The following is a 12,483-nucleotide window of genomic DNA, read 5'->3' as shown; positions in this document are numbered from 1 at the left end:
TAAGTCACCAAAAAACCAGAGAGAGAGAGAATTAGGCCCGTTGCTGGAAGCGGGCCCTGCTCCGCCAGTAGCACCCTTACCGCAGCCGAGTCAGGCGGCTACGTGCATTTTAATTGATAGCGCCGGAGAGAGAGAGGGGGGGGGAGAGGAGGAGGAGGAGGGGGGTGAGGAGGGGGGCCTGCTGCCTCAATGAGAAACGCAACACTTTATTTTTATTTCTTTTGTAAAACAAGAGCGATCGACCCGCGTTCGCTTCGCTCGCGAATCCCGCCGAGCCGCGTTCTCCGCACTCGGCAGAGGCGACTCGCGCCCGGCGCACGAGCCGCCGCCGCTGCCGCCGCCGCCGCCGGTGGGACGATCGAGAGAAATGCGAGCGGCTCGCGCCTCCAGCGGGACGACTTAGCCAACTGCCATAATCGCCGCCGCGTCGCTGCAAAATGGACGCTGCAGCTTGGAGCAATTTCCTCTTCCAGGTAGGCCTTAAAGCGAGACGCCAGCCGCCTCTCTGGTTCCCAACCCCTCTCTCTCTCCCTCTCTCCCCCTCTCTCTCCCTCTCTCTGTCTCAGCCCACTATGTCTACGGCAGTCCAGCGGTGCGGGACGGGGTTTTTGTTTTTGTTTTTTTTCCCAAACATCTTTAGTTTGATTGCAAAGGAAATGCGGTGTCTTGTTATTCATGTTTTGGTTTTTTTTTTTTTTTTTTTTGCTGTTTTGCTCCTCCAGAATCCTCCCACCCAGAACCAAGTCGAGGGGAGCCTCCAATCAGAGCTCCTCCCAGTGCACGCCGGTTCTCCTCACACCCCGCCCACCGAGCACGTCGCTCAGCCTCCCTCCACGGTGGACACCGCCGCCCTCAACGAGGAGCCCATACCTGGTGAGGGACCTCCTTACCTACATCCGTCATTTTTCAATGGGAACGTGTCGACACCCCGCGTAGGTCCTCCTGCCGTGTCTCCTTCTTTTTGTCTTGTTGAGGGCTCTCACAAAGCTCTCCTGAACACAGCTGTGGTTAACCTACCGAAACTGGTAGGGGGGGTCCCCCCCCAACCCCCCCAAAAAAAGTGGCCCTTGTTATCCCCAAGCACAGGATATACCTCATGCAGGCCGGCCTTTGACCCCGCTGTGGCTGCCAACGTTATAGCAGCGGTGCTCAAACGTACCCCATGGAAAGCTGAGAGGGTGCAGCTTCTCAGGCCGGCCGGACTCCCCAACAGGTTATTTCGGCGTCTGGGGCGCTTCTTTGTTTGCATGTGTGCCAGCCGGAGAAATAACTTAGTGTGGAGTCCGTTTGGAGCGAACCCTGGGTATTCTCGCTCAGTGATGGGGTGGTAGGCGAATAGGCGGTTAACGAACCCTGGGTATTCTCGCTCAGCGATGGGGTGGTAGGCGAATAGGCGGTTAACGAACCCTGGGTATTCTCGCTCAGCGACGGGGTGGTAGGCGAATAGGCGGGTAAACAACGGCTTTAACGAACCCTGCGTATTCTCGCTCAGCGATGGGGTGGTAGGCGAATAGGGGGGTAAACAACGGCTTTAACGAACCCTGGGTATTCTCGCTCAGTGATGGGGTGGTAGGTGAATAGGCGGTTAACGAACCCTGGGTATTCTCGCTCAGTGATGGGGTGGTAGGTGAATAGGCGGTTAACGAACCCTGCGTATTCTCGCTCAGCGATGGGGTGGTAGGCGAATAGGGGGGTAAACAACGGCTTTAACGAACCCTGGGTATTCTCGCTCAGTGATGGGGTGGTAGGTGAATAGGCGGTTAACGAACCCTGCGTATTCTCGCTCAGTGATGGGGTGGTAGGCGAATAGGCGGGTAAACAACGGCTTTAACGAACCCTGGGTATTCTCGCTCAGCGATGGGGTGGTAGGCGAATAGGGGGGTAAACAACGGCTTTAACGAACCCTGCATATTCTCGCTCAGCGATGGGGTGGTAGGCGAATAGGCGGTTAACGAACCCTGCGTATTCTCGCTCAGCGATGGGGTGGTAGGCGAATAGGCGGGTAAACAACGGCTTTAACGAACCCTGCGTATTCTCGCTCAGCGATGGGGTGGTAGGCGAATAGGGGGGTGAACAACGGCTTTAACGAACCCTGCGTATTCTCGCTCAGTGATGGGGTGGTAGGCGAATAGGGGGGTGAACAACGGCTTTAACGAACCCTGCGTATTCTCGCTCAGCGATGGGGTGGTAGGCGAATAGGGGGGTGAACAACGGCTTTAACGAACCCTGGGTATTCTCGCTCAGTGATGGGGTGGTAGGCGAATAGGCGGTTAACGAACCCTGGGTATTCTCGCTCAGTGATGGGGTGGTAGGTGAATAGGCGGTTAACGAACCCTGCGTATTCTCGCTCAGCGATGGGGTGGTAGGCGAATAGGGGGGTGAACAACGGCTTTAACGAACCCTGCGTATTCTCGCTCAGCGATGGGGTGGTAGGCGAATAGGGGGGTGAACAACGGCTTTAAGTCGGTGATCGTCATTTGGCAACCAGCAGCCAATGTAGTCAGGATTTTCAGGAAGACGCCGATATTTCCCCCGAAACCTGCATCCCTTTGACACCGTTTACTGTGATGCGCACTGTGACGTTATGTAATGACGAGTTAAGCTAGCTCTCAAGAAGGTGGGTGAACTGCGATCAGGTGCGTTGACCCTCCGCTACACCGGTGCTCCCGGGACTACAGGGCACACGACTGAGTATAACCGCTTTATAGTGCCCTCAGACTTGGAATTTATGCCAAGCACGCACGAAAGGAGCCAAGACTAAAAGCTCAAAGATAACATCAAACCATTGTAATATTTTTTTTGCAAGATCCCCGGACTAGTTTGAGACTAGGTCACGAGTCGTTGTCCACCTCACATGAAACCTCACAGACGACGTGAAAGGAAAATTGACTTGTTTACCTCGACGGCTTGTTTCCCAAATCACACGATGCACCTTTTCAACAACTTGTGCCAAACGATTCACAGGAAAACCAGTTTTTGCGATGTTTTATATCAAAATCTAATCAACTCCCCCCCCCCGAACAGCCACATTGTTGCGATTGCCTCGCGAAGTCTGCGCGAGTCGGTGAGCGACATCCCAAACGACAGTATCATAAAATGTTTTGCACGATCCGCTCGAATCCTGAAAGATCAAATCGCATCCCCCCCCCCCCATGTTCTGGCCCGCCCTTATATCCTGTTTTACTTGGAAATGTATCACATTAAGGAAGCAAGATCCACTCGAGAGTCTCTTGGTACATGCACATTTACCAACAAGTTCTTTGTGATGTTGAAAAATGGCCTTGGACTCCAAAGTCCTGGCTGAAATCCTTGGGTGTGCGTCCCAAATCAGTTCATCTGGACACAAAAGTTTGGAGTTTGTGTCCAGGTGAACTGGTTCAACTTCATGGGGTTTCCTTACCTGGACTATGGAGCATGCATCAAGACCTCTGGTGCGTGCTTTCTGCTAGTGGAAGGATCGCCAAATAATGAGTATTTCAGACTTAAAAACACCATGTGACAGTGACTGTGAGCTTATTTTCCTTTGTAAAACAACTACTGCTTGGTTTCATTGAATTTATGTTGGTTGGACTTTTTGCACCTTTCATTTTTTGGGGGGGAGTAGACTGAACGAGCTACCTGATCTACTTAACCCCTCCCGTCTCGGCTGCACACATAATGACAAACGTAGTGCAGTAATTTGTTCTTCTTTCCGTCCTCCTTTATTCCCTTTCCTCTTTCCTCCTTTCCCCCATTGCAGTGAAGGCGCCCTCTCGGCCAGCCCGTGTTCCCCACATCTGTGCCATCTGCAACAAGCAGTTTAAGAACAACTACAACCTGCGGCGTCACCAGTCGGTCCACACCGGGGTACGCATGAGGGACAGGGCCAGGGAGCAGGCGCAGGGGCCAGCGATGGCAGCGGCAGGGACGGGAGGGGGGGTGGAGAGACCAACCATTCCCCTCTCCCTGCTCCATCTCTCCGCTCAGCCCTCCCTTGCCCCTCCCGGCATGCTGGCGGGGGTCCAGCAGCCTTCGCTGGGTAGTCAGGATGGAGGAGGGGATGCCTTGGCAGGCATAGTGGCTAGTGTTAACCCCCATGCTCCACCTCCTGCTGCTGTCGTCATGACAACCGGGACGACAGTACAGGTGGGTCAGGACCGTGTGAAGATGGCTGTCGTCACAGCAACCTCTAGCACAGTGTTTGTTGAACTGCCGGGTCCCAGGCACCCGCAAACCACTTCCTGTCAGGTTCAGGGAGCACCTCCCTTAGAACTGACACTCTGATCTGTTTAAACAGGGCAAAACCCAAATATCTCCAAGCTGATCCAGCGACCAGTTCTGAATCGACCCCAGGGTCCATCGGCAGTTCCCCGGGGCCTGAGTTTAAGAAACACTGTACTAGAAGCCCCCCCCTCATCTCCCCTGCATGTTCTGTGTATCACAAGCTGCTGTAAAGCAGCGTAGGGAAGAATTTCACCCACGAGCTTAAAAAAAAGAAACACTTGTTTTGTGCCTCGCACAGTATTTTAACTTCAATTGAAGACTAATCCCAAAGTAAGACATATTTTACAACAAGATGTTTGATTGTGCAAAGTCCTGAGTAGACATCTTTAACTTGACTGAGTCATATGTATTGTGCAAATGGAAAAATATATACTTTAGAGGATTTAAAAGAAATGTTTTTTCATGTTTTGGAAACGTTCTTCAGCTTTATTTACTACTGATGACATTTACAATTGATTACTTCAGTATGTATCAGTAAGAGATGACAAGACAACAGTCTAATTCAGTTGGTAGAATTCTGCATTTAAATCTACTCGTAAAGCGGTAGAAGAAGAAAAGAAGAAGTCATCACCTCATCAGATCTGTCCTCTTTCTGTCTCCGTTCGTCGGCTTCAGCGGCCGGCAAATCCCAACCCCAACCCCGTGAGGAAGAACCACGCCTGCGAGACGTGCGGGAAAGCTTTTCGTGATGTCTACCACCTCAACCGCCACCGTCTGTCCCACTCGGACGAGAAACCCTTCTCCTGCCCCATCTGCCAGCAGCGCTTCAAGAGGAAAGACCGCATGAGCCACCATGTCCGCTCCCACCAGGGCGGAGTAGAAAAGCCCTACATCTGCCCCCACTGTGCCAAGGCCTTCTCCAGGTGAGACAGTCAGAGGGTCCTCGGTTTGATCCCAGTCCTTCTGCAGAGTGTGGATTTTGCGTGTTCCCTTCATATTCGCGTGGGTTTCATCCCACAGTCCAAAGACATGCAAAATCAGGTGGACTCGAGACTAAATTGCCCATAGGTGTGATTGTGTGTGGATTCTGTGTTGAGCTGGTGAAATTTCCACGACGTCTCCCTTTTCCAGAATGCTGGCTGGAATAGACGCTACCCGCTGCAACCCCGAATAAAGTTGATTAAGTGTGGCGAGCAGATGAATAACCGCCGCACAGTGCAAATACAACAGGACATTTTGTGTGTTTTTTGAGGCCAACAATCGCAGGGAAGAAGGAAGTTTTGTCTACAGAGTGATCTGGTGTTACTAAAAGTATAAATCAAATTCGTTCCCAACCAAATGTTCGGGGCAAAATAAAGAATTGAAACCCTATCGTTAAGAACAACTCCAGGGCGGTCGGCGTAGAAAAAAATAGAGTTACACATACCTCCATTTCAAAACGGACAAATTGAAGTGCTTGCAAGTGATGACCCTTATCTGCTAAGTATTTGTGATCTTTGACCTCGAATCAATGAAGTGATTTCTACTCTAATGCGTCTCCTTTTCTCTCCCCAGACCTGATCACCTCAACAGTCACGTGAGGCAGGTCCACTCCTCTGAGCGACCCTTCAAATGTCCAGTATGTCATACTCACACTCAAATTAGAGCAACACACAACATCCCCACAGGATGGTGTCAGGCCAAATTGTGTCCGGGTGACATCATCACACTGCGGTTGTGACATTCTTCTCTCGCTGTAGTTCGTAGAGTCGTAATACTGCAGGCAAAAAGCAGGTTTAATAGTGTACTCTTTTTGGCTACATCGTACAACTGTTTATGTAGGCGAAAGTTCATGTACTGGTTGATCACCTTGTTGGCTAGCTAGCAAACGAGCTAGCTAACAGCAAACTATCAAACTAGCTAGCTAACGGTATGTAGCGCGGATGAGATGTTCTATAAACCTATTTTCCACTAAAATGAAACGTCCAGTATTTGCTATCATATGTTTTTTGACATCAGAGATAAGTTGGCTAGGTAGCTAGCAACCCAAAGAAAGGGTCACGAATCGACTGCATTGCGATGACGTCACCCAGACACATTTTGGCAACCCGGACACAATTTGGCCTGACAGCTGCAACGTTCAGGCTGACATTAAATGTGAACGTGATCAATAACCATCTTGCAGCGACATATTGACTGTTCTGTACAACTGCTATGTATGGTGCAATGAGATGTGGCCCAACTGTTTTCACCCCCCTTGGGGTAATTCCACCCAGGGCTGCAGGTCATGTGTTTCATAGACAACAAACATCAAATCATATAGGACACACTGTGACATTAAGAGAGAATAGAATAGAATGGAAACGGGTGGAGAAGTTGATAAAAAAGTTAAAAAGTCACATCCAGTAGCAAGTAGTGAACGGTCAGTCAGCGTGTCTTCTCCGGCAGCAGCCCGTTAAACAGCGTAAACACCGTCCAGATTAGAGAGACTCGAACCGTGACTGGTCGGAGTGGGTCCTGTCTCCCACGAAGCTGAGAGCTTTATTACTAACCTACTGCTCATCCCAGACAAGTCAACCCCACCTTCTCGAGGTTCGGCCGGTTCTCACTAAAGGGGCTCTGACTGTGGGCGAATCACCGGCGCCCTTTAAAGTAAGCGGTACACCGCCACCTTGCGGGATAAGGCTTTTTAGCCAAAGGCTACGGGTGGGGCAACCTCCGAACAAAAACCCCAGGAGGAGTAACCCCCCCGTAGAATCATTATCATGGCCCACTGGCACGTGGACATGCCCTGATAATAAGTCAAGGTTACCCCAGTTATGGGTTAGATAACAAAGCTACGGGGATGTGATATTTCAGCGGAAGAGCCGATCAATGACCAGCGGTGAAACTCACAAGACGCTGGGCGGAAGAGCCCTTTTGTGGTCGACAGTCAGGGTCACCAATTCGGTCGAATCTGATGCTGCTCACGTCCATAGTTGTAGCAAAACATGGACGTGTTTTAGTAAGACTCGTCTCACTAAACAAGCTATCGAAAAATGAGTGACTCTTAACACAATGCAGGATAGAGACGGGTGGCGTGAGAGCGTCAGATCCATCCGAGGACACTCCACCTGATGATGATGATGATGATGATGATGATGATGATGATGATGCTAGTACTAGTTGCCAGGTGTCCGTGTATTTATGCATGTTTGTATATCTATATGCAGCCCATTCATCTGAGCAGGGGCCATATTCACATGCACGGTGCTGACTTGATCCACTATGATGGAGAAACCGTCATTTTGACCCTCGGTGAACTTCACGCCGTGTCCCCCGCTCGACAACGTATGGATCTGAAATATAACCTTCCGAGTATTTGTTTACCTTTTTTACACCCGGTGCCCCTCTGTCGCCGTTTGTTACTCAGACATGCGAGTCCAGCTTCGCTACGAAGGACCGCCTGCGCGCCCACATGATTCGTCACGAGGAGAAGGTTCCCTGCCACATCTGCGGCAAGCTCCTGTCGGCTGCTTACATCACAGATCACATGAGGGTGCACAACCAGTCGCAGCACCACGCGTGCCATCTGTGCAACCGCAGTAAGTACTCGCACTTGCACCTTGGGTTGTGGATTTATAAGATGTGTCAACAGTCTCAGGTTGGAGAGGTTCCTCAGGAACACTGCCATGTTAACCTCTGCTGGGAGCCGGAGGTGAAACCACAGGCTACCTGGGTCTGCTTTTTTGAACGGTTTATGAAGTTAAGCAAAGTGTAAAAGAGCTCATTCATTTGAGCTCTCTGCTGGTCTCCGGCCTCCGCTGGTCTCTGGCCTCCGCAGGTATGGGAGCGGGTCCAGGGATGTCGTGTTTCTGTACAGGGTTGTGGGAATCCCAGCTCCAGTGGCGGTTGATAATAGTTTTTCTGATCGCCACATTACTATTCTTTCCTTCCTCTGGAACGCAGTTTTCCCATTTTCGATTTCCTTACCCGTCTTTAAAGTGACCCCCTCCTCAAGTTCACCCCTCTTCTCAAAAAATGGGTTGTTGTGAGGTTTTTGGTCCCCTAAAATGGCGGCCCTTGACCGACTTGTGTCTGTGCAAAGTTTGTCACTAGAGCAGTGTTTACACAGGGTGATGTCTGTGCACTCCCCCTAAAGTCTAACATACCCCAGGCAAGCTGGATTCGCTGCGTCGAAAACCTGAAAGCCCGTCACTGTCTCATACGAAAATGTGGGGCGGGCAAAGAAATCCGAAACAAGCTGGGGACAGAGGGAGCTTGTCGGTACAGGGCGCAAGTTTGCAGCGGACGTTTTGCCATCGAACGTGGTAGATGGGGCATATTTTTTTTGGGATGTGAACCGGACACTGGAGCTTCCTTCCACTATCTCCCAAAAGGTCCCACTGTGCTGCTGAAACAGTGGGAATTTATTTGCAGACATCGGGCTCACATGCCTGCAAACAAAAATAACTTAGCGTCCTGATACGTCCGCTTGTGCGCAACTGTGGCAAGTCTGTTGCCACGAGGGGCTTTGGACAGTGGGACAGAGGCAAATATCATCAGTCACAGATACGAGGCGTGCATACAGACACGAAGAGAAGACAGAGCCCGCCACAGATCTAGCTGGCACAGAGAGCTTCCCAGTGTTTCCCAGGGCACCTCGCGCCCCTTTCCCCCTTCTCTGGCTCGCGGCGACAGCGAACCGGTGGTTCACACAGCATCTCCCCCGATCCCGATCCCGAGCCCACGGCCCGGCGCTTCCCCGTGGCGTCGTTTCACTCCGGCTCTTCCTCTGTCCCTCTCTCTCTCTCTCTCCGTCTGCGCCGGGCTGGCGTCTCTCTCGTCTGTCTCGTCCGTCTCGGTTGTCGGGTACATTTGTCTCCGCCCAGTGAGGCTCTGCTTGCCATGTTGGCCCAAGAGAGCGAACTAGTGGCTCGGTGGCCAACGGGGAGGGTAGAGGCTCCACAATAACGCCAAACTTGCCTCAGGTGTGTCCTCCTCCCCGCTGGGTTAACAAGCCGCGGTGACCCTGTCCAATTTGCTCTTCCTCTTTTTCGGGAATTGGTTTCCGGTTAGAACACGTATGGCTGAATTACTCCTATATTACAACGTGCCGTTGTGTGGCGTACAGGAGTGAGCAAGACAGAAAACAAGCAGAGGTCACTGTGTTCGATGAGCAGAGTCGACGGCGAGTAGGTATACGCGCTGCAGGCGAGCGGCGGAGGGGTGGGAAGCCGCAAGGGATGGGGGGTCAATTGAGGGGGGGGGGGCGGCGGCGATATTTTGCATATTCACAGATTCTGGACGTTTTAATGAGGGAGGAGTAGATGTGATTTTCAGTATTTCAACGAGATAATTGAACATGTTTTGCAGGGAAAAAAACACACATCAGACAATTTATCATATCAAGCAGAGCATTTTATGTCTTGAAACATGACTGGAGGGCGATTTTAAATGTTGTTTAGCTGAGATCACCTGGGTTACAGGTTGGCATGTCTCCTCCTTTCCTCTCTCTCTTCCATCAGGTTTCACTACACTGACCTACCTGCGTGTCCATGCCCAGAAGCACCACGGTCAGGAGTGGAAGGATGGCTCGGGGGGGTTCGGTGCCACAGCCTCCGGTGGCGTGCTTGTGTGCCATCTGTGCGGCGTCCACTGCAAGACGCCCACCCAGCTCCAAGGCCACATGGGCACCCACAGCAGCAACCAGTCTGCCCCCTGCCCCATCACCTCCAGCGGGGCGGCGAGCAGCTCGGTCTCCCTGAGCAGCATGGTGACAGCGCCCACTGTCTACGTGGCGGGGAACACGGTGGTTGACCTACTGGTCACGGACTGCTCGAGCATCGCCGCGCCGCAGACCCACAGCTAGCGCAGAGAACCCAGCAGTGCAAGCCTCAGTGCGCCAACAACGGGAGGAGGTGGGGGGGAGAGGAGGGAAGGTATTCCAATCGCTGTTCAGGGGTAAGGGGAGGACAGTAGGCAAAAGGAGGGAAAGAAAGCGAGAGAGAGAGAGATTACTTAACTACACTCGCACCGAAAATAATGAACTTGGATGTGATGCCCCGATGTTCTGGACGTTCATCCTCATTCAAAGACTCTGATTCAACTGTAGTACAGGGAGCCCCCCACCCCCCACCCCACCCCCAATAACCTTTATTACTTCACAAGTTCATTTAGTTTAGAGTTATGATTAGGATGAAAAAAAATCACAGCAGGAGAGAAGTCTCTCCCCCTCCTCTCCCTCCCTCCCTCAGCTATGGCTTCTGTCTACGAGTGCAACCAGGTACTGTACATCGCTCACCAGCTCTCATCTCACCTCCATTTCCCTGCTCACACCGACTGAGAATCTGGGAGGCGTAAGAATTAGTGGGAGCTGACAAAAAAGGTTAGAAATGTAAAATGTCAAAAACGGCACCGGAGAATGAACGTTAGAAAAGGGGCATGTAGTTCAGAGTCCGCTCTGTTGTTTTAGCCTGCTAGCTTCTGTTTGAGTTTGCTAAGCTATTTTATCAAGTCTGGAGGGGACTGTATAATGGGGGGGGCGGGGCGTTGTGTTTGTAATGACCAGTTGTGGGGGGGGTGTGTGTGCTCGTTTTGATCTGTTCGCAAAAGGTACTGAGAGAAAAAAAATTTAGTCATTGATGTTCAGGAGTGTCACGCACCTTAAAAAATATGTTTTATGTTTTATAAAGCTTGGGTCAAAAATGGGTTCCGGGGATTGAGAACGGACGGATTTTCAGGGCCCCTGATTTAAAAACGAACACTTAAAACAAAAAAAAACAAAAAAAAAACCCATCACCGCTTTCATTTCAGCTTCACCTTTCTTTTTTCTTTTTTTTTCTTTTTTTGACTCGGCAACTCTGCTTCCGCCGGAAACGCCTCCGCCCGCATGGCAAACACGGCGAGCCGAGTTCGCCCGCGCTCATCCGTCTGGAGAACGGCTCGCCGGTCCCGTCAGCGTAGCTGGTTGCAAACGACGACGTCGAAGAAACACTCAAAAGAACTCGATTGTCGGCCATTTATTTTGATCGTAGTCTTTCGTTTTCCTCGTCCCGGATGTGAGTGAACCCACGCCTTAGGTTGTTTTTTTTTGTTTGTTTCCGGTTTTGTAACACTATGTATAGCACTGGGCGTTGTGAACGCACCCCCAACGTTGTCGCTGCCCTTGACTCCTGGTGAAGAACGATGACTCACCGCTCGGTTCGTTCTGCGAGTTGCGTCGCGGTCAGGCTTTGACGTTTAAAGGCGGGGCTTCTGGGGTCAAAGGTCACGCGGGCAACGCTTACCCGGAAGCTTCTCGGATCGCTGTTGACGAATCCTCGTTTTCTACTGGAGTTCTTCATTTTCAACCGGTTAAGTTTTCTTCAAGACTGTAGAAATCTTTCTTCCTTTCTTTCTTCCTTTTTTTTCTTTTTCTTTTTGAGATTTTTGTTTTTCCTGTTGAGAAAAGTAGTGATTTATTAAAGGTAATTTTAGTTTTCTTTTGAGAAAATAATACCTCTACTCTAGGATCCTGTACAGCTCTTGTGATACATCTTAATGCCTTATCGTACTCAACTGCATTTTAATTCTTCTATTCTGGAAATATCTGAAATCTTAGTCACGGATTCATCAAGATATTAATGGGATGTATTTATATTTATATTTTTATATTTCTCAACAGTATGCATGTCTATAAACAGTCATTAGAGCAAAAAAAAAAATCAATGATGCTTACCAGTCATAAATATTATGTTATTATTTTGTAGATGATGTAGAGATCATGTTATTATTTTGTAATTTTGGCAATTAAAATAAGTAAACAAGCAGGGCACTGTCTTGTTTTTTCCTTATTCATAGACACGTATACGGTGTGTTCTGTGAGGGTGACCTAATAACATCATCTTCTTTTTTTTTACTTCTCCACAAACCACGTTATAGCTGGAAACACTTCTTTTTCTGTGGCCTGTGGCAACGTATTTGAGGTTTGTTTTTCCTGCCAAATGGTCTCAGGGAATGCACAAGATGTGCCCCTAATGTTCAGGAAAGGATCCGTGGTCCTTAACCAGGTATGCCCCCCCTCTATCATCACCTGCCAAACGCAAAATCATTCATAATTTCGGTATTTGTAGATCAGCTATTGAGTCAAATTTCCAGGCAATAGAAAGTATTAAAAAAAACACGTTTGTTGACGTGTAAATCTTCAGAATTGTAGTTTAAATCATGGGTGATTCCAGTGGGACTCAAAAATGTTGATCCTGGCAGTGCCAAGACCATGCTCTGGCTCGACGGGACCACTAGACCAGGTGACACCTGTATTCATTTTGGTGAGCGAGAGAG

General features: G+C 50.1%; 1 protein-coding gene across 2 annotated transcripts; it reads left to right on the top strand.

The window, feature by feature from the left end:
* Window positions 1-179: 179 nt before the first annotated feature.
* On the top strand, window positions 180-10,682 carry mazb (MYC-associated zinc finger protein b (purine-binding transcription factor)). 2 transcript variants are annotated; one of them, XM_056301665.1, is made up of 7 exons: window positions 180-473; window positions 723-873; window positions 3,740-3,846; window positions 4,879-5,126; window positions 5,758-5,821; window positions 7,595-7,766; window positions 9,690-10,682. In XM_056301665.1, exons 1-7 carry the CDS (start codon window positions 438-440, stop codon window positions 10,031-10,033), a joined length of 1,122 nt encoding a protein of 373 aa, XP_056157640.1. In that variant the 5' UTR covers window positions 180-437; the 3' UTR covers window positions 10,034-10,682. The 2 variants fall into 2 exon arrangements, with proteins under 2 accessions (XP_056157640.1, XP_056157638.1); XM_056301663.1 differs by having other exon boundaries at window positions 3,740-4,125.
* The last annotated feature ends 1,801 nt before the right edge of the window (window positions 10,683-12,483 follow it).

This window comes from Lampris incognitus (genome assembly GCF_029633865.1).
Source record: "Lampris incognitus isolate fLamInc1 chromosome 17 unlocalized genomic scaffold, fLamInc1.hap2 SUPER_17_unloc_1, whole genome shotgun sequence".
In the NCBI taxonomy this organism is placed as follows: Eukaryota; Metazoa; Chordata; class Actinopteri; order Lampriformes; family Lampridae; genus Lampris; species Lampris incognitus.
Note: the sequence above shows the minus strand (reverse complement) of the source record. Positions and strands in the feature narration are given on the sequence as shown.